Source organism: Eptatretus burgeri, chromosome 16 (assembly GCF_056783735.1).
Source record: "Eptatretus burgeri isolate ZD-2024b chromosome 16, Ebu_testis_v1, whole genome shotgun sequence".
Taxonomy (NCBI): Eukaryota; Metazoa; Chordata; class Myxini; order Myxiniformes; family Myxinidae; genus Eptatretus; species Eptatretus burgeri.
Window position 1 is genome coordinate 66,405,025 of NC_140976.1, and position 20,963 is coordinate 66,425,987.

The window sequence follows — 20,963 nt, forward strand, 5'->3', positions numbered from 1 at the left end:
GTGCCCATGACGTTTATTGATTGATGCTTTGTTTGTTTCGGAGTGTTGAAAGCAGTCTTTGAAGCAATGTACGATTTCATCTAAATGAACTTTGGAATGAAATTCCACACAAAGATTGGACGATGGGAGAAGCCAGATTTGGGTGATTGAGCATTCAACACATGATTATGCCTCCCCTTCCTGAGGAGATAAGATGGACCAATGTGGGAAAGAAAGAAAAAAACCACTGAGGAGAAGGTTGAGCAAAGTCTTAACGTCGGCGTTGTGTGGTGCCTGCGTGAGGAATGTTCTCAGCCACACTCTCGATTGCCGCTCTGCAAATACATCGTGAACTTGCTGTGGTTGCTTCAATGTACGACAGGCCTGCAATTCCACACTGCGCTCCTTCAACCCAGTGTCCGGCCCAAACTTGTACTTGCCCACATCTACCTTCTCCTCAGCTCAAGGAGTGCTTCGATTGTGTTTCCCGTTGGGTGCTGCTCTATCCACACCCTGACCTGTTTATCTTCTGACTTCGGGTAGCATGTTTTCAATGTGTGACACATGCTGATGAACAGGCCATAAATCAAATGGAAACACACTCATTTTCTGATATGAGCACTCGCTGCCATTGTTGATTGAACTTGAATAATGGAAATCTTTTCTCCTTCAGGAATGGGACATGGTAATCATGTGTAAGAAAAATTATTCAAATTTTCCTTAAAAAAAAAAACGGGGAGTGTTGGGGAAAAATTTATATTAATGTATTTTAAATTGTAACAAATGGAGTTTCAGAAATGTAACTTCTATGCTGCAAATTGAATTGACTGTCATTTCTGGCCAAAAGACTTTTGCCCTAAATGATAAGAAATGTGTTGTTCTGGAGCAGAGTGACCGAGCTGATAAATGAACTTTTGCTTAGAAAATGTACGAAGTGGCTTTTGTCTAAAGGACACGTCTACAGTCTGGGTGAATATCCCCCAACCTCTCTCTCATGGAAGTATAAATATTTTGAAAGGGCACATTGTTCTCAGTACGAGCACGTGAGGAAGTATAGTTTCTCAGTGGCTCGTACTCCTTGGAACTGACCAAGTACCAAGTTAGAATAAAACTCTCTGATGTAATGTAGAAGTGAATTGAATCGGGTTGGTCTAACTGTTAACTAAAATAAGAATAAATGAAATAGAACCAAATAATATTGCAATCAAATGGGGATTCTTAAGTTCATTGTACAAAGGTGAGAAGTGTATGGTGTATAATTAGGAAATAAATTGTTTCACAAGGAAGGACTTGTGTGGACATCAGTTTTATCAGTGTCGATAGGGTTTTTGTAGGGTTTTATAATCAAATCGGACAAACGTTAAACTCTGTCTGAAGTCAAATAGGATTCCACAATCGACCAGTTAGAATCCTTCAGGAGGACAACGATCACAACAAGGTGGGTTTAAAAAAATCCACATCAGTATGTTCACAGTCTCCCCAGTTAGGCTACCCTCCCGACTCTTCACATGCTATGCTTCCAAAATCAACGTGTGTCGTTTGTTGAACGGCGTGTCGAGGACACGGGTCCCATCAAAGTGAAATTGTGGCCAGATTACAGCAATGTGCCGTAGCTGACTGGGTCACCATTCCAAGCCTAATTGCTCTATCATGTTCATGTAGCCTTTGTTTTAAATTTCTTCCAGTTTCACCAATGTAGAATTGGTCACACTCTTTGCACGATGAATGGTAAACCACTCCAGATTTATCACCAGTTGGTTTTGGGTCCTTTAGTTTTGAAATGACATTACGGATGGTGTGTAGCGGCTTGCAGGCAACGCCATTCCATGCACCACGTACTATCCTGCCAATCTTTTCAGAAAGGCCGAGCTAGTATGGCAGTACACAGTGCCCAAGCGTGTCTGGCTCCTTCCGTTGTGCCCATTTTGGTTCTTTCCGGGTGGGGAATACCGAATACCCCCTTGCTGTCCCCACTCTTGAGCAAGACTCATCTATCAGGATTTCATCTTGAGCAGGATTTCTTTAATTGCATTGGCTTTGGATGATGAGTGACCCGATCTTGATCGGATGACCCAAATTATAACATGTGATTCAGTCACTGCCTCCTGTAATCGTTTGTGGTATATAGACAAAATACCATTCACACACCAGTACCATTTAATCAAAAATAACATCGATGTGTGAAACCCCATACGTGGCCGAATGTTGATCAGGAATAAACTAGAGAGTTCATAAGGCCGGTTGCATCGCATTTATGAGTGCAATGTGCATTTACTTGTTTTAACTCCAAACGTATTGTAAAAGTTACATGACATAAATAAATTCCAGCAGTACAGAGGATCTGAACTTGAGATGATATATATATATATATATATATATATATATATATATATATATATATATATATATTATATATATATATATATATATATATATATATATATATATATATATATATATTGAATGATTGCAAGTGAAGTGAAAGAAACTTAAAAGAGACAAAGACTTTAAAAAAAAAAAGAGAAACGTAAATAATAGAAAGGAAAAGGGGAGATACAGGGAGTCGTTGGGATAGCACGAACATACTACAGTACTCTATAACCTACGCTAACATACAGCCCAGACAGCACTGGACATTGCTGATTTAAAGAATGATGGAATGTGAAGAGTTAAGAAAACAAAAATGGATCAAAATATAAACCCAAAACAAAACATAAAAAGAGAAAAATGTGCTGAAAACGATGTGCACCGTGAGCCCACTCTCACCTGCACCCCCACCTTGAACGAGTGCACAATAGCTTTCCATTCACTCAACCTCTGTGGGTTCAGTGGGTCAAAAGGAACGTTCTCAAAAGGCTCCAGCAAGGCCTTTACATGGTCCTTTATCACACCGATGTGCTCCACTGCTCCGGCAAGCGTCTCCAGCTCTTGTCCGAAGACGCAATGAAACTCCTGCACAACCTTCGAGATGCATTGAGAATTTCAAATCTCGTTTTAAATTTAACATTGTCACATTATTCACATGTTGAGTTGTTAGGATAGCTTAGGCCTCAGAGGTATGCACACACTCTCCTGTTTGCTAGCTAGTCTGGGTTTGAATCCCATGAATATTAGAGCTGGAAGTATTAAACACTCCAGCAAAGGAAGTACAGTACTTAAATTAATTGGCCATTACATTGTAAAACTAACTGTCTGGTTGATGGATGGAAGTAACAGAATGATTACTGAGGTATGGTAATGACCATGCGAAGCAAGCGCAAGTTGATGGTTTGGCGTTAACCCTTCATCTCGCTCCGACGAATGGCTCATGTCTGAAACATCAGCTTCTTGCTTCCCATGACAGTTAGCATCGTTGTTCAACGTCCGGTTGATTCCATCCATTGTTCTGCCTGGCCGCCGATGCAGATAAACACTTGGGCCTCATGAGCAATGCTAAATATAGTTAATATTCATCTAACAGTTAATTCCATCGAGCCCATGTTTTTTTTCTTTGGAGACAGTACATAGTTGAGGTTCATGGAACAGCAAGCACACTGAACGGATCAAGATGTAACAGACAAAAACAGGACGCAAAACACGCATGCATGGAGAAAAACTCCGTGGAGGAAAACCTGGAAAATTAGGAGAGATTTTGATGGGGTTAACGAGGATAGAAAAGATCATGATTTTGGATTGGGGAGAATCTGACATGGTGGTGAACAGCTGTTTTGAAGACCTCAAAGGAAGAATGAAGTTAAAGAGGATGTGGAACATGATTCCACAGGTGGGAAAAAAGAAGAATAAATAAGTGGAGGTGAGCAGTGATCCTGGATTTAAGTAGTTTTACCAGAAGAGGGTTGATGGTGGACAATGTCAGCCCTACAGATACCTGGGGGGGGGGGGTGGGGGGGAGTAGGGTGGGGATCAAAGCACAGAAACAGCAGAGGGTGCAATCCTAGAAAGGAAGTGGTGGAAGATAGAGAGACCACCGAACTGTCTGCAATGGCGAAGTGATGGGCCCAGAGACTCAGCTTCATCGCGGTAGATTCCAATGATATTGAAAGCCTTGCTTTCCACGGCATCAACCTGAGCAAGGGGTGAGGCAGGGGAGCCAGCCAGCCCAGAGGGGAGAGCAATACTCCATCAAGCTGTGGATGAAGGTCTTGGAGGTGGATATGAATTCACGTGTGTTGAGGAAAGACTTTGTACAACGGAGGATGCCCAGTTGGCAGCTGCCTTTGGAGGGCAGTGTTGAAATGTAGGTTGCCAAAGAAAGATAATTGCTGATAGTGAGACTTATTTGAAGTCTGAAGGACTGAACTTCCTCAAGAGGATTGTAAAGAAAATTGGAGACTTCCGGTTCTGGGTTTGGAGCGACGGCAGGGTCTCTCAGGGCTCTCTGCTGACGATCTCAAAGTTAAGTTTCCGGTCATAACCTGTCCATTTGAACTGTTTATTTTCTCACCTACATGTTACTGTATGTTCCTAGTTCAGTTTTGTTTAAAAAAAAATCATGCTATTTTGTGAGTTTTCGTCGACCTTGTCTTACCGGGTTACTTTAGGCCTACCCATCCCTCCCCTGTTGTACGATCATTTTTATTTGTATTCTCTCCAAATTACCTTCAATTCCTATTTTCCCCAATTTCATAATGTCCCCCATCCCTCCCAACTAAACACTCTGTTTCTTGTCTTTTATCCAAAACAAACAAAAAACCCCAACAAAAATAACTGCCTTTCTCCTTGCATACCCACGAGTCCCGATCCTTCTTCTAAATCTTCTTCTTCTTCCTCCTCCTGCCGCACACCATCTTTATTCAACTTGAGCTGACCCACTCTCGCCATTACCTTCACGATTTCTTCCTACAACCCTCCATTCCCGAATCTTACCTATTCTTCAAAAATACATCAAAAATAATAATTTTCCTGGATCTTTTCCATCAAAACACCTCCTGCAACCACGTGTCTCTCTCCACCCTGTTCCTGATATTTTTCATCGACCCAGCAGCTTCACTCTGCATTTACAATTCCAAATTCACCATACACCTCCATGATTTTACTTCAACCTTCCCTTTTCCGAATGTTACGCAATCCTTACTTTAAAAAATAGATAAAAATAAATTCACTTTTGATGAAACACCTCCCACAGCTACGTGCTTCTCCCGTAACCACGTGATCTGTTTTCCACCCCCTGCGTTTACCGATCCAAATTCACCATTCACCTCACGATCTTTACTACAACATTTCTATTTGCTAATCTGATGAAAACTCTCTGAAACAAGAACAATAATAATAAAAACTATCTCTTATAATGCTTCATCTTCCTCTTTCACACGTGTGGTACTCTTTACTGTATCACAATGGATGACTCTTCTACTTCAACAGACTGCTCTCAATTCGACCTTTCATTCATACCTTGCCGAAAAAATCCAACTGTTACAGCGTTTCTTCTCTCCATTCTGTTAATTCGCCTTTATTGCGTCAATCAAGAAATGTCTTTAATCGAATCTCCAAGCTAAAAAACTTTAAAACCGCAGTTTGGTATGAATGTTCACTTTCCATCAACCATTCCTTTTTTTTCTAACTTCAGTGCCAACTCACCCCTCTCACCCCTCCCTCTCAAAGCAACCATCACACAATTATCCCTCCAAGCCTCCCTCTCACCTTTCTCCCTCAACTCTCCCCACTCACCCTTCTCCAACCATTCACCCCCCTCTCTCACCCTTCTCAAAGTTGCCCCCCTCTCATCCACAAAGATGCCTCCTTCCCCTGCCCTCTCACCTCCATCTCATCACTCCACCTCCTCAAATCTTCAAATGCTTTCTGTCCCCTCTCTTGCCCCCCCAGACACCACAGAGCCTCTTCTCCTCCTCATCCGGCCCCCTCCCTGAGCTATTCTGCAATCCCCCACACTCTTTCAACATCTCCTCACCTCCCCCCCTCCTCCCTTGTCCCACCCTTCTCCTCCCCTCCCATCCCCTGCACCCAAAGCCTCCTCCCCTCCCTCTTCATTAACAGTGTGGACCTCACATATCCGGAGCCTTTGCTCAAACCTCACAGATATTTCCATACAGGCTGCCACTGACAAACCAGACATAATCTGCCAAACAGAAACTTTCCTCTCTCAAGACGTCTCCGACTCTCAATTATCTCTCACTGGTTACTCCCTCCTCCGGTATGACAGACCTGACCCTCGTCCTGGTGGAGGTGTTGCTCTCTTCATCAAAGACTCTATTCCCCACTCTCCATGCACTGCCCTCACTCCCCCACACCCCCAGGAATACCTCTGGCTTCGGCTTCCACTCCACTCCCACCTCATGTTTATGTGTACTGTACCGTCCACCAAACAGTGATGACTCCATTTACACTTCACTATCCGAAAACATGGACCATCTTCTATCCTCTCATACAAACTCTCTATTCCTCATATGTGGTGACTAATTGTCATTATGCCAGTTGGCTGGGTGTGGGTACCTCTCTCACCTGTCATGGCACTTCAGCAAAAGCTTTCTGCGACTCATTGGAACTGACTCAATCGGTCAATTTCCCGACCCGGATCTCAACCAATCGTACTCCATCTCTTCTGGATCTCATTTTGACAAATTTCCCTGAAAATATCTGCTGTTCTTCCTCCACTCCAATCGGTTCTTCTCACACGTCCGTGTTAAAGTGGACATCTCTCTGGCTATTATCAGAGAACCATCTCAGCACCGTCGAGTCTGGCATTTCACTGAAGCCAACTGGCAGGGTCTCCAAGCAGCCATCAAACTTATAGACTGGTCTCCTATTGCTACTTTCTCCAACATCAACTCATCCTGTGAATTATTTCAAAGAAACTTGCTCTCCCTCATGCACAGATTTATCCCCTCTCATGTTCAGTTGTCCTACCCTTCCTCCCACCCTTGGTTTACTGAAGCTTGTGGCGAGGCAGTTGTCCTGAAACAACTTTCCTTTGCCCCATGGAAAGCAAACCCAACTGATGGTAATCTCAGTTCCTTCCATAAAGCCCAGAACAAGTGTGTATCTACCCTCAGGAGAGCCAGAAAACAACATCTTTATAAGCTCAGGTCTGAACTCTTAAACCTCTCGCCCTTCTCGAAATCCTGGTGGTGTTAAATCAAATCGGTTTCTGGTGTATTATCCCCCTCCATTACCTCAAATGGCCAAACTGCTGATACCACATGTGAAAAGGCTGAATGTCTCAACTCGGTAGTTGCATTGAAATCTTGTGTTCAAAACCCATCGCTTTCTGTACCAACCTTACCTAGTCGCACACAACTGTCCCTGGACTCTGTGTCCTTATCTCCTGACAAGGTGGAGAGCTTGCTGTCAAACCTTGACTCGGATTCTGCAACCGGTCCAGACGGCATCAGCCCACGGGTCCTAAAAACCTGCTCCTCTGCTCTTGCTCACCCTCTCTCTGTTCTATTCACACTCTCATTTGCTGAAGGTCATCTGCCATCTGCTTGGAAATCAGCAAACATGACTGCCCTGCATAAAAAAGGTGCAAAAACAGATCCCTGCAACTACAAACCAATCAGCCTTCTCCCAATCATCAGCAAGGTCATGCAATCCATCATCGCTTCACACATTAAATCATTCCTCTTCTCCAATGGCTTGATCTCTGATCATCAATTTGGTTTCAGACCAGGTCACTCCACCCTGGATATGCTGCTTCTGCTCTCCCAACAATGGATGGAAGTCCTCAATGCCGGACGTAAAATCAGAGCCGTATCCCGAGCCATATCACATGCTTTTGACACAGTCTGGCACCCTGCCCTGCTCACCAAACTCTCTTCCTATGGTATCCAAGGCCATCTCCACTCACGGCTCGCAGACTTCCTCTCCTGTCGCAGCCAACGTGTGGCCCTAAATGGAGTTTTTTCATCCTCCCTTCCTGTCCAGGCTGGAGTTCCTCAAGGGGGCGTTCTGGGCCCTGTTCTTTTTCTGGTTTTCATCAATGATCTCTATGACACTTTGGAAAATCCTATATATCTCTTTGCTGATGACTCCACCCTCTGCTGTATCATCTGTCATCCCTCAGACCGGCAAGCAGCAGCTTATTCGCTCACGACAGAACTAGGTAAAATCCAACACGTGGAACATGACTTTCAATCAAGACAAATCTCACACTCTCACTTTGTCTCTCTGAAAGGACCGTTTGGCAACCCCCTCCCCCATTCACTTTCTCAACAACCCTCTGGAAAAAGTCATTTCCTTCAAGCTTCTGGGTCTCACTATCTGCCATGATCTTTCCTGCGAAAGCCACATTTCCAACCTGGCCTCCAATGCCAGTCGCCGACTGGGAATCCTCCGTCGTGCAAAGTCCTTCCTCGGCCCACCTGAGCTCCTGACCACCTACAAAGCTTTCGTCCGCAGCCAGATGGAGTACTGCTCTCCCTTCTGGGCTGGTGCTCCTGCTTCTCACCTTTCTCGGCTTCACTTGGTGGAAACCAAGGCATTTCGGATCATTGGCATCTCCCGCGATGAGGCAGAGTCTTTGGGTCTCTCACTTTCTCAATGCAGGCAGGTCGGAGGTCATTCGTCTTCTACTGTCTCCTCTCCGGTCTCGCCCCCCTCCCCCTGCTGTGTCTGCAATTTGTCCCCACCATATTTCTGCAGGGCACTCAAGGTCCGCAAACAACCCCCTTCTGGTAAAACTACCAAAATCACGAATCACTGCTCACCTTCACTCTTTCATTCCTCCTTTTCTCCGCCTTTGCAATAAACTCCCTCACTCTATTCAATCCCATTCTTCCCTCCAGGCCTTCAAAACAGCTGATCACCACCAACTCTTATCACCCGCCATCCAAATCCTCAATCTTTTCTACCCTCGTTAATCCACCCCAAACCCACCTCCTTCAAATTCCCTGCTTTCCTTCCTGAAAGTTCCTGTAATGTCTATCTTGTATTCCCCATGTTCCCCATCCCATCCCTTCCACAGATGTCCTAATGTCTCTGTTCCCCACTGTTTTGTCCTTCCCACTCCCACCCCTCTTATCTCATGCCCCCCTTGCTGTGCATTGTGTGTTAGCTCTGACATGAGCCTCGACTGGGTATACAAAAATAAAATAAAAAAAAATAAAAAAAGGAGAGATATATATATATATATATATATATATATATATATATATATTAGGATTGAAAGACATTTTCCAAGTGTTTGACCATCTTGTGATTTTGTCGAGGTCTGAAGAGAGGGAAGAGGCTGCAAACTGCCTGTATGAAGGATGAGGGAATGTCAGGGCACAGGGTGGAGTCATCAGCAGAGAGATTAAGAGGATTTTCAAGATAGTCAGAGATATCATTGATGAAAATCAGGAACAGGACTGGGCATGTAACACCGCCTTGGGACACTCCAGCCTTCACAGAGAGAGGAAATGAAAGGATTCCGTTGAGAGCCACACCTTGGCTAAAATAGTCGAATAATTCAGTAAGCTCTGTGTAGAGTTGGCTTTGGAAGTCATAGGCAGAGTGTTTGGAGAGCAAGGCCGGATGCTGGACTGTATCGAAAGCTCGAGATATGTCCAGCGAGACGGCCCTAATCTTACGTCTCACATTGAGGGCCACCATCCATCGTTGGATGAGTAGAAGCAACATGTCTAAGGTGGAGTGACCTGGTCTGAAACCAAATTGGTGATCTGAAATGAGGTTGGTGGAGAAAAGAAGTTCTCATTTGCAGCGAGTTGTCTTACTTTCAGTCATATGGAAGTTATAAAAAGCTAAAACTTTATTTTACATTAATGAACTGACATAGTCAGTATAAATGCTGTTTATCCAAGTAAAATAACAAATGTGGAAAATGAAAAATTAATGCGATGTGCACGTGGACAAGCAAAATGGACACGGCAGTCTCTTTCTGTACAACAGACAACTTCGGTGCTTGTGAAAAGCCATTAAATTATTGTTATAGCAAATAAACCACAATGGAGAGTGTTCAGATAGTCTGAGGAACCTGCAAAATCTTTTGTAGGTCTTCGCAGATCTTTCTCACGTGATCGGTGTGCTCGAACAACTTTTTGGTGTCAAACTCCCACCGCTGGACCTGACCAGATGCCTCGATCCTCGCTCGTACTTCGAAGTACGACACCTTCCAAAGGCGCATCACCTGCTGCACTTCTTTCACCTTGTTCATCGCCTCCTCTCCATCATCTCTGCACATGCAATGTAAAAGGAGGACAAGAAGAGTTCTCACAACAGGAGGATTTTTAATAGTCAAGAGAATTGCAGTTTCATCGATGGGTGCAGAAAGATGGAGCCTGATGCCCATTTCATGGAGTTAACACTGCAGATGTTTTACCTGTTAACACCTTTTCGATGTACGAGATCACATGCGATGTCCGAGAAGGTATTTATGTATGGGAAGGCAGCCATTGTGACTTTTAATAATTAGTTCGTTTTTTTTTTTCTACACTTCTAGAATGTGATAAGCGATCGATTGATTACCTCCACCACCGAAGGTGGATGACGGTTATGTTTTCATCCCCGTTTGTCTGTTTGTTTGTCTATCTGTCTGTGAGCAGGATATCTGAAAAAGTTATGGACGGATTTGGATGAAACTTGGTGGACAGGTTGGTTGTGTGACGGACGAATTGATTCCATTTTGGTGAAGATCTGGATCCGGATCCGAGAATTATAAAAGTGATTCTTCACAATCGAGAGATGAGGCCAAAAACGATATGTAGTACGATATCTCAAAAAGTTATGGATGGGTTATAGTTTGCCCAAGATGGATGAGTTGGATAGGTGACAAGAACACGCTGATTCGATTTTGGTGAAGGTTCTACCTCTGATTGGGACACAAAATGTAAACTGTTCATCCTAACAGAGGTAGGTGCTCTACTGAGTGTCGTTGTAGTTTTCTTGTGATGAAATGATAATAAAATGATATGGTAGTTAAACATAACAACCAACAACTAGAGGGGGAGCACTCGGGAGAGTGCAATACCTCCGCCGCCAATACTGCTGGGTCACTCAAGTGAACCTTATATCTTATTCATTAAATATGATGTCAACAGTGCTGACAGAGTTGTAGTTCTTTTCTCCAACTTTTTTTTTTGGGGGGGGGGGGTTGGAAATCACTTAAAACATGTAGAAATGCAAAAAAGACATTTTTTTTCTCTAACAAATTTTTTTTTGGGGGGGGGGGGGACCAAGTCCATAATCTAATGGCATGATCCTTGGACCATACCTAACCCCCCCACCAAGTTTCGTCGAAATCCGTCGAGGAGTTTTTCCGTAATACTGTTCACAAACAAACAAACAAACAGAAAGGGGTGAAAACAGTAACCTCCGATCTTCGATGGCGGAGGTTAAATATGTAAGCAAGTGGTAAATGCTTTTCTATAAAAACAGCAGAGTTGGAGACACTGCTCATTGAATCTTTTTGACCTTCTGTGTCCAAATCATTCCGCATGTCTTCTCGATTGTTGACGCAACTATCTCACGGTCATTATGTAAGGTCGAGATGGTCACAGGTGTAGTTTTTGCAAGCAAATTACAATTTTTTTTTGACGTTGTTTCTCAACTGTTAGAATACCAAAGCAAGCACATGACGACAAACTAACGCACATGCTCACGCCAAAATGAAGGTGTTGTAAAGTCTTATGTGAAATAACGAAACAATCATTTATACCATAACCAATGAAACACCACCTGAGTGCACCAATACCCATACCTGAATAGTGTGCACATGTTGACGGCATGCCTGGCACTCTCACAAACCTGCCAGGCAATGCGCTCCATCAATGCTTCCATGTGATCTCCACGTTTGTAATGCATCGAGATGTTCCACACCAGATGTAGGCCTTCCAACAACCGTGGCAATGTCTCAGCAATTGCTCCGAAGTCTCTTCCTTGAGCAAGTTTCTGTGCAAGGTTATTTCATTTGTTTTTTTAAAGCACATTGAAAGCTTAATTGCTTTGAAGCATTATGTTACCTTGATGTCAAAGTGGATTCATAATGAGGATGTGTGGGTATGATCTATATGGAGGAAAGTTGATTTGTCCAGAACTAAAGAACAATCCCCATGTTGAAACCAAGACATCATATGAGTAATTACATTTTGCGAAGACACTGTATATAAGCTAAGGTAAGATAAGGTGTTGACCGAAGTCGAAGGTCACCGAAGGCTCCTCATTCTTTGGATTCCACCACTTGAGTCGGGGGGACACACCACTGCTGTGATTGATCTCTTATGTCCAGCCAGCTGGTACTCTTTTTGCCAACATCAAAAGGATAACAAGCTGAGTCGACCCATCTGGTGTTGTGTTTGCCCGGCTGGGTATCGAACTCAGGATCTTAAGATAGTAAACCAACCACCTTAACTGTTAATCCACCACCAAGCATGAGAAGAGATGGGAGAACATCATTGTTGTTTCAAACCTCGATAATGGGTATTGATGTCAAACAATGTCAATCTCCATACCTCATAGCTATTGAATCATTCATTGTACATGAATTACCAAAATGCCTTTGGAGGAATAATAATTGGTACTTACAATGAATCAGACATTATGTAATGTTCAAGTCAGTGTTTTGGGTGCTGGATAAATACACACGGATTTTAGGGGTTTTGTTCTTACCTTAAAGTGCCGGTCTAGTGTTGACAATAGATGAAAGTTGTCAGTCGCATCTTCTCTTGCTGTTTCCAATTGCACAGTTACCACTTCAAAGCCATGCAGACTTTCGGGGTCAAGTTGACCAGCGAGCTTCGAGACGCGTTTCACTCGAGGTTCCTGCAGCTGCTCAACCAATGTTCTCAACACCATGCTGCGCTCTCGCCATAGTTCCACCACTGCCAGCGGTCCCGCACCCTTCAATGGCGTGACACACAGGATGTCCCAGGAGAGTTCTCGATGTATGGACAGGGTACTCGGCACATTCCGCACGGACCTCATGCCAATGTATTTTTTTTTTGTTATGAGAATCTGCGGCCTGGAGCCACAGCTGTTATGCTCTCCAAGTTACACATGATGTAAGACACTGTGTACTATGGGATGAACGAAAATTCAATTCCAACTCTAATGAATATTGTGTCGGAATAAATGGATGGACAGAGAAATATCATGATTGATGGAGATGAAAGGATGGATGGAGATGAAAAATAAATAATTGGACAGCTCGACTATTCAATGGATAAACAAATAAGTTGAATAGATGGATGGGTAGATGAGGAAAGGAGTAAATGAATAGCAAATGGATGGATGAAGCAAAGGATGAATGGATAGATGAGTAATTGAAGAGATAAACATGTGTATGAATGGATGAATGGATGGATAGAGGAATGGATGAATGAGTAATTGAATAGATAAACATGTGGATGGATGAATGAAAGGACGAATGGATAGATGAGTAATTGAATAGATAAACATGTGGATGGATGAATGGATGGATGGATAGAGGAATGGATGGATGAGTAATTGAATAGATAAACATGTGGATGAAAGAATGGATGGATGGATGGATAGATGGATAGATGAGTAATTCAAGGGATAAACATGTGGATAGATGTATGAATGGATGAATGGATTGATGAGTAATTGAAGAGATAAACATGTGCATGGTCAATGGATGGGTGGAAGGATAGATGGATAGATGAGTAATTGAAGGGATAAACATGTGGATGGATGGATGAATGGATGAATGGATAGATGAGTAATTGAATAGATTAGTAGGAGGATGAATGTATGGTGAATGGATGGATGGATTGATGAGTAATTGAAGAGATAAACATGTGGATGGTGAATGAATGGGTGAATGGATAGATGAGTAATTGAAGAGATAAACATGTGGATGGTGAATGGATGGATGGATAGATGAGTAATCGAAGAGATAAACATGTGGATGAATCGATGAATGGATGGATAGAGGAATGGTTGGATGAGTAATTGAATAGATAAACATGTGGATGGAAAAATGGACAGATGAGTGATTGAATAGATAAACATGTGCATGAAAGGATGGATGGATGGATAGATGGATAGATGAGTAATTCAAGGGATAAACATATGGATGGATGTATGAATGGATGAATGGATTGATGAGTAATTGAAGAGATAAACATGTGGATGGTGAATGGATGGATGGATAGATGAGTAATTGAAGAGATAAACATGTGGATGAATAGATGAATGGATGAATGGATGAATTGTTGGATAGACGAATGGATGGATGAGTAATTGAATCGCGAAACATGTGGATGGATGAAAGGATGGATAGATGAGTGATTGAATAAACATGTGGATGAATGGATAGATGTATAATTGAAGAGAAAACATGGGGATGAATGTTTGAATGGATAGATGGGTGATTGAATAGGTAAACGGGTGGATGAATGGATGAGTTATTGAATAAATAAACATGTGGATGGATGGATGGATAGATGAGTGATTGAATAGATAAACATGTGGATGGATGGATGGATAGATGAGTAATTGAATAGGTAAACGGGTGGATGAATGGATGGATGGATGAGTAATTGAATAAATAAACATGTGGATAGATGGATGGATAGATGAGTGATTGAATCGATAAACATGTGTATGAATGGATAAATGGATGGATGGACAGATGAGTAATTGAATAGGTAAACGGGTGGATGAATGTATGGATGGATGAGTAATTGAATAAATAAACATGTGGATGGATGGATGGATAGATGAGTGATTGAATAGATAAACATGTGGATGGATGGATGGATAGATGAGTAATTGAATAGGTAAACGGGTGGATGAATGGATGGATGGATGAGTAATTGAATAAATAAACATGTGGATGGATGGATGGATAGATGAGTGATTGAATCGATAAACATGTGTATGAATGGATAAATGGATGGATGGACAGATGAGTAATTGAATAGGTAAACGGGTGGATGAATGGATGGATGGATGAGTAATTGAATAAATAAACATGTGGATGGATGGATGGATAGATGAGTGATTGAATCGATAAACATGTGTATGAATGGATAAATGGATGGATGGACAGATGAGTAATTGAATAGGTAAACGGGTGGATGAATGGATGGATGGATGAGTAATTGAATAAATAAACATGTGGATGGATGGATGGATAGATGAGTGATTGAATCGATAAACATGTGTATGAATGGATAAATGGATGGATGGATGGATAGATGAGTAATTGAATAGATAAACATGTGGATGAATGGATGAATGAGTCATTGAATTGATAAACATGTGGATGGATGGATGGATGGATAGATGAGTGATTGAATCGATAAACATGTGTATGAATGGATAAATGGATGGATGGATAGATGAGCAATTGAATAGATAAACATGTGGATGAATGGATGAATGAGTCATTGAATCAAGAAATATGTGGGTGAAGGGATGAATGGATAGATGGACAGATGAGTAATTGAATAGGTAAACATGTGGATGAATGGATGAATGAGTCATTGAATCAATAAACATGTGGATGAATTGATGAATGGATGGATGGACAGATGAGTAATTGAATAGGTAAACGGGTGGATGAATGGATGGATGGACAGATGAGTAATTGAATAGATAAACATGTGGATGGATGGATGGATGGATAGATGAGTGATTGAATCGATAAACATGTGTATGAATGGATAAATGGATGGATGGATATATGAGTAATTGAAGAGATAAACATGTGTATGAATGGATAAATGGATGGATGGATGGATGAGTAATTGAAGAGAAAACATGTGGATGAATAGATGAATGAGTCATTGAATAGATAAACATGTGGATGGATGGATGGACAGATGAGTAATTGAATAGGTAAACGGGTGGATGAATGGATGGATGAATGGATGGATAGATGGTTAATCGAGTATATAAATTTATTGATGGATGAAGAGAGTGGCTATGATATCATTTACAAGTTTTTCGCAATCCCAATGTTTCTCAGTTTCAACATGAGAGTTAAAATTACGACTGGAATAAAAGCAATTGCCGATGAAAACATGTGGAATTGTGATGGATTTGAAGTTTTCGGCTGTGATTCATCCACGACTAACCTGAGCTTGTTTGCCGAGTTGTGTCTCCAGGGTATTTGTGATCAATTTCCTCCATTCCAGCATGGCCCGCTTTACCTCTTGTTGGATGTTTTCTTCCCTTGGGAGCTGATCATCATCCCAGTTTATATCCACATTTGGCAACTCCAGGTGCACAACTCCTGCATGTGTCCAGACAATTCCGTTTACAGGATTAGTGAAGCCATATCTGAGCACAGAATATAACAAATGGCAACTTAGTTGACTGCTGATTATGGAAATCATAGATAGAAACAAACTATGCCAATCTTCTAAGCATGATCAGTTCAAAGATGATCTTGCTTCTTATCGTAATGGTGATAACTTAATAAAATATAATATAACAAAAATGACTAAGGGGCAATGAGGGGGTTAACTACTATATCACAGTTAATGTTAGACTAAGACATTTTGTCGAAACCTGCTCATCAGATGCCATGATCGTGTGTGTCACAAAAGCTCCCTGACTCCCTGAAGTCTTACATCTGTCTTCTTCCGCTTTATCCTTCTGTTATTGAATTCCCCATCAGTTTTGATCTGTTGAATCCCATGAACATTGATTTCCAAGCATGTACCCCAGAAGCAATGGTGTGTCCGTGTGTACTACTCCAGAAGCAATGGCGTCTCTGCATGTTGTCCGACCACCGAGCAACGGCATCTCCATGTGTGCTCCCACAGAGCACGGCCAATGGAGCCAAGAGGGGTGGTGCTGATGTGAGGCCCGAGCCAATAAAAGACATTACAGAAGCTGATACAGAGAACTAGAACACAGAGAACGAATTGGGGGAGGGGCAGAGAATGAGGGGACCGGTGGTGTGGGGGTGGGGTGGGGCAGGAGTTGGAGATCAGAGAATGAGAGAGTGGTGAGAACGAGAGATTGAAGATCACAGAAAGGCCATGAGTGGTGCCGAGTGGTGCTAATCATAAGCAGAGGACGAGTACTAGCTGTAGTCCAGAACCGCAGCAGGAATGTTCCGACCTGAGAGAACAAGCAGCTCACATTTTTTTTTTTGTATACCTTGGTCGAGGCTCGTATGAGAGCTAACACACAACTCACAGCAAGGAGGCATGAGACAAGAGGGGCGGGAGTGGAAGGGACAAAACAGTGGGGAACAGACACATTAGGTGAACTGTGGAAGGGAGAGGGATGGGGATGGGACGGGGAACATGGCGAAGAGAAGATGGACATTACAGGGACTTTCAGGAAGGAAAGCAGGAGAATTGAAGGAAGTGGGCTTGGGTGGATTATCGGGGGTAGAAAAGATCGAGGATTTGGATGGGGGAAGATAAGAGGTGGTGGTGAACAGCTGTTTCGAAAGCCTGGAGGGAAGAATGGGAAAGAATAGAGTGAGGAAGTTTATTCCAAAGGCAGGAAAAAAGAGGAATGAAAGAGTGAAGATGAGCAGTGATTCGTGATTTTGGTAGTTTTACCAGAAGGGGGTTGTTGGCGGACCTTGAGCGCCCTGTGGAAATGTGGTGGGGACAAATCGCAGAGAGAGCAGGGGGGGGCAAGGCTGGAGAGGAGTCGGTAGAAGACAGAAAGACCACCGACCAACCTGCGGTGATTGAGTGAGAGGCCCAAAGACACAGCTTCATTGCTGGAGATGCCGATGATCTTAAATGCCCTGGTTTCGACAGCGTGAAGCCGAGAAAGGTGGGAGGCAGGAGCACCAGCCCAGAGGGGAGAGCAGTACTCCATCAGGCTACGGACAAAAGCTTTGTAAGTGGTCAGGAGGTCAAGAGGGCCGAGGAAGGACTTTGCACGATGGAGGATTCCCAGTCGGCGACTGGCTTTTGAGGCGAGGTTGGAAATGTGACTTTCCCAGGAAAGGTCATGGCAGATAGTGAGACCTAGAAGCTTGAAAGAAAAGACTTCTTCCAGAGGATTGTTGAGAAAGTGGATGGGGGGGTTTTGTAAACGGTCCTGTCGAAGAGACATAGTGAGAGTGTGAGATTTGTCTGGATTGAAAGACATGTTCCACGTGTTGGACCAGTTTGTGATTTTATCCAGATCTGCAGTGAGCGAAGAAGCTGCTGCTTGCCGGTCTGAGGGATGACAGATGGTACGGCAGAGGGTGGAGTCGTCGGCAAAGAGAAATAGAGGATTTTCCAGAGAGTCTGAGAGATCATTGATGAAAACCAGAAAAAGAACAGGGCCCAGAACGCAACCTTGAGGAACTCCAGCCTGCACAGGAAGAGGGGATGAAAGAACTCCATTTAGGGCCACACGTTGACTGCGATAGGAGAGGAAGTCTGCGAGCCATGAGTGGAGATGGCCTTGAATACCATGGGAAGAGAGTTTGGTGAGTAGGGCAGGGTGCCAGACTGTGTCAAAAGCACGTGATATGTCCAGGGATACGGCTCGGATTTCCTGTCTGGCATTGAGGACCTCCATCCATTGATGGGAGAGCAGAAGCAGCATATCCAGGGTAGAGTGACCTGGTCTGAAACCAAATTGATGATTGGAAATCAAGCCATTGGAGAAGAGGAAGGATTTCATGTCTGAAGCGATGATGGATTCCATCACCTTGCTGATGATTGGGAGGAGGCTGATTGGTCTGTAGTTACAGGGATCTGTTTTTGCACCTTTTTATGCAGGGCAGTGATGTTAGCAGATTTCCAAGCAGATGGCAGATGACCTTGGGCAAATGAGAGGGTGAATAGAACAGAGAGAGGGTGAGCAAGAGCAGAAGAGCAGGCTTTGAGGACACGTGGGCTGATGCCGTCTGGACCGGTTGCAGAATCTGACTCGAGGTTTGAAAGCAAGCTCTCCACCTTGTTAGGAGAAAAGGACACAGAGTCCAGGGACAGTTGGGTGCGACTGGGTAAAGTGGGTAGAGATAGTGATGGGTTTAGGACACAAGATTTAGCTGCAAACACCGAGTTTAGACATTCAGCTTTATCACGTGTGGAATCAGCAGTGCGGCCATTTGAGGTAAGGGAGGGGATGGAGGGGGAACATACACCAGAAACAGATTTGATTAAACGCCACCAGGATTTTGAGGAGGGAGAGAGGTTTGAGAGTTCAGACTTGAGATGAGAAAGATGTTGTTTTCTGGCTCTCCTGAGGGTAGATACACACTTGTTCCGAGCTTTATGGAAAGAACTGAGATTGCCCTCAGTTGGGTTTGCTTTCCATGAGGCAAAGGCAAGTTGTTTCAGGACAACTGCCTCGCCACAAGCTTCAGTAAACCAAGGGCGGGAGGAAGGGTAAGACAACTGAACACGAGGAGGGATAAATCTGTGCATGAGGGAGAGCAAGTTTCTTTGAAAGAATTCCCAGGATGAGTTGATGTTTGAGAAAGTAGTGATAGGAGACCAGTCTGTAAGTTGGATGGCTGCTCGGAGACCCTGCCAGTCGGCTTGAGTGAAATGCCAGACTCGACGGCGGTGAGGTGGTTCTCTGATAACAGCCAGAGAGATTTCCACTTTGACAAGGACGTGGTCAGAAGAACCGATTGGAGCGAAGGAAGAGCAGCAGATATTGTCAGGGAAATTTGTCAAAATCAGATCCAGAAAAATGGAGTACCATTGGTTATTTTGGTACTCCATCTCTTCTGGATCATTGATATTTTGATATTGATATTTTGTGCCTTCCTTGATATTGATATTGATATAAAAATACCATTGATATTTTGTGCCTTCCTCGACCTTGACCAACGACTATGCCATGTCCTCGAGGTTCAACAGAGAAGGTCACTTTTCATGACCTTCCCAGGCTACCACCCCATCCGTCCCCTCTCCCCGTCACCCTGTGTCCCCTGAATGAGTCTGGTATGATGCTTAAGATTAGGTTAAGTTGGCGATGAGTCCCTTCTGTGTTTAGCTAAGTGGTTCCATTGCGTGTCATATTTGCCTCCATTTTCTTCAATTCATCGTATGTATTGATTGCATATCATGTCCCGAACCCCACTGTTATCATTAAATAGTTGGACCCCGCTATTTGTGGGGGATACGTTCTTGAAAAAAATCCGTGAATGTCAGGGTCCGTGAATGTCAGGGCATTGTTTTTCAGTTATTTTTTTTACATGGTCTAGACCAGTGGTCCCCAACCTTTTGATCCCATGGGCCACATTCACTACTCCCAAGGATGTTGGGAGCCAGAAAAAAATTGATTCATTTTATTGAGTTTTATTCATGCAAATCGATTTGATTCCTCCCGACGGGAAGCAGCAGTGGCCGGCAGCGGCATTGTGTAAGGCTTTTCAGGTCACAGCGCCGGCCGGCAGTGGCATTGTGAAAACCCCTTTAAAATTGCTACATGGAAATGTGTTTTGATTGGAAAGTCCTCGCGGGCCGCAGTATAGGGCTCCATGGGCCGCATGCGGCCCGCGGGCCGCAGGTTGGGGACCAATAGTCTAGACTCATGGAAGAGCGATTTTTGGGCCGATGAATAAACAGGAAGAGAGAGATAATATATCACCCCTGCATACCTTGCAACTGCTTGTTGCTGTGAGGCTTGTTGGAAAGGGTTGATGTGTCGTTATTCTCCAATGTTTCGACACCATTGAGCACCCCATCATGTCTGTTATCGTCTTTCAGCATTGTATTATGGGAAGGCTGCAGTGGAGACAGCAACATATGATGCTGTAGTAATATCAGCATAACAAGGTGTTTGCTGATAAAGCACAAAAACATCTGAGGAAGATATGCACCTGATTTGCTTCGAGTAAAGTTGTGTGTTTTGGTTAAATAATCAGGTTGTATGAACAATGAACCACTGTCACAGGTAAACAGGAATCGGTTGTGCAATTAAGTGGTTGTACATGCAAATCAATTGTGTTAAAAGTTAATGTGAGCGAACCTGAGTGAACAGTGGATCAAAAGAGAGTGATGATTGACCGAAAAGCGTTCCAAACCGGATGGATTGTTCCAGGGTGTTTCTCAACTCCTCCACCGTCCCCTGTTCTTTCAGAACCTCTACAAGGTCAGAACGTCAGCAATAAGCTACAAAACGGTAATCACACGACA

The 20,963-nt window shown here is 43.4% G+C and overlaps 1 protein-coding gene across 4 annotated transcripts in view; it reads right to left on the reverse strand.

The window, feature by feature from the left end:
• The window catches only part of LOC147011249 (dynein axonemal heavy chain 10-like), a 71,321-nt gene that overhangs the window by 26,225 nt on the left and 24,133 nt on the right, over window positions 1-20,963 (reverse strand). For all 4 annotated transcript variants that reach the window (XM_085859692.1, XM_085859693.1, XM_085859694.1 and 1 more), the window contains 7 exons: window positions 20,797-20,912; window positions 20,426-20,552; window positions 15,978-16,135; window positions 12,541-12,771; window positions 11,633-11,823; window positions 9,911-10,109; window positions 2,746-2,940 (listed from right to left, as the gene is read on the reverse strand). In XM_085859692.1, coding sequence (XP_085715818.1) covers window positions 2,746-2,940; window positions 9,911-10,109; window positions 11,633-11,823; window positions 12,541-12,771; window positions 15,978-16,135; window positions 20,426-20,552; window positions 20,797-20,912 — 1,217 coding nt within the window. The remainder of the gene's footprint in view (window positions 1-2,745; window positions 2,941-9,910; window positions 10,110-11,632; window positions 11,824-12,540; window positions 12,772-15,977; window positions 16,136-20,425; window positions 20,553-20,796; window positions 20,913-20,963) is intronic.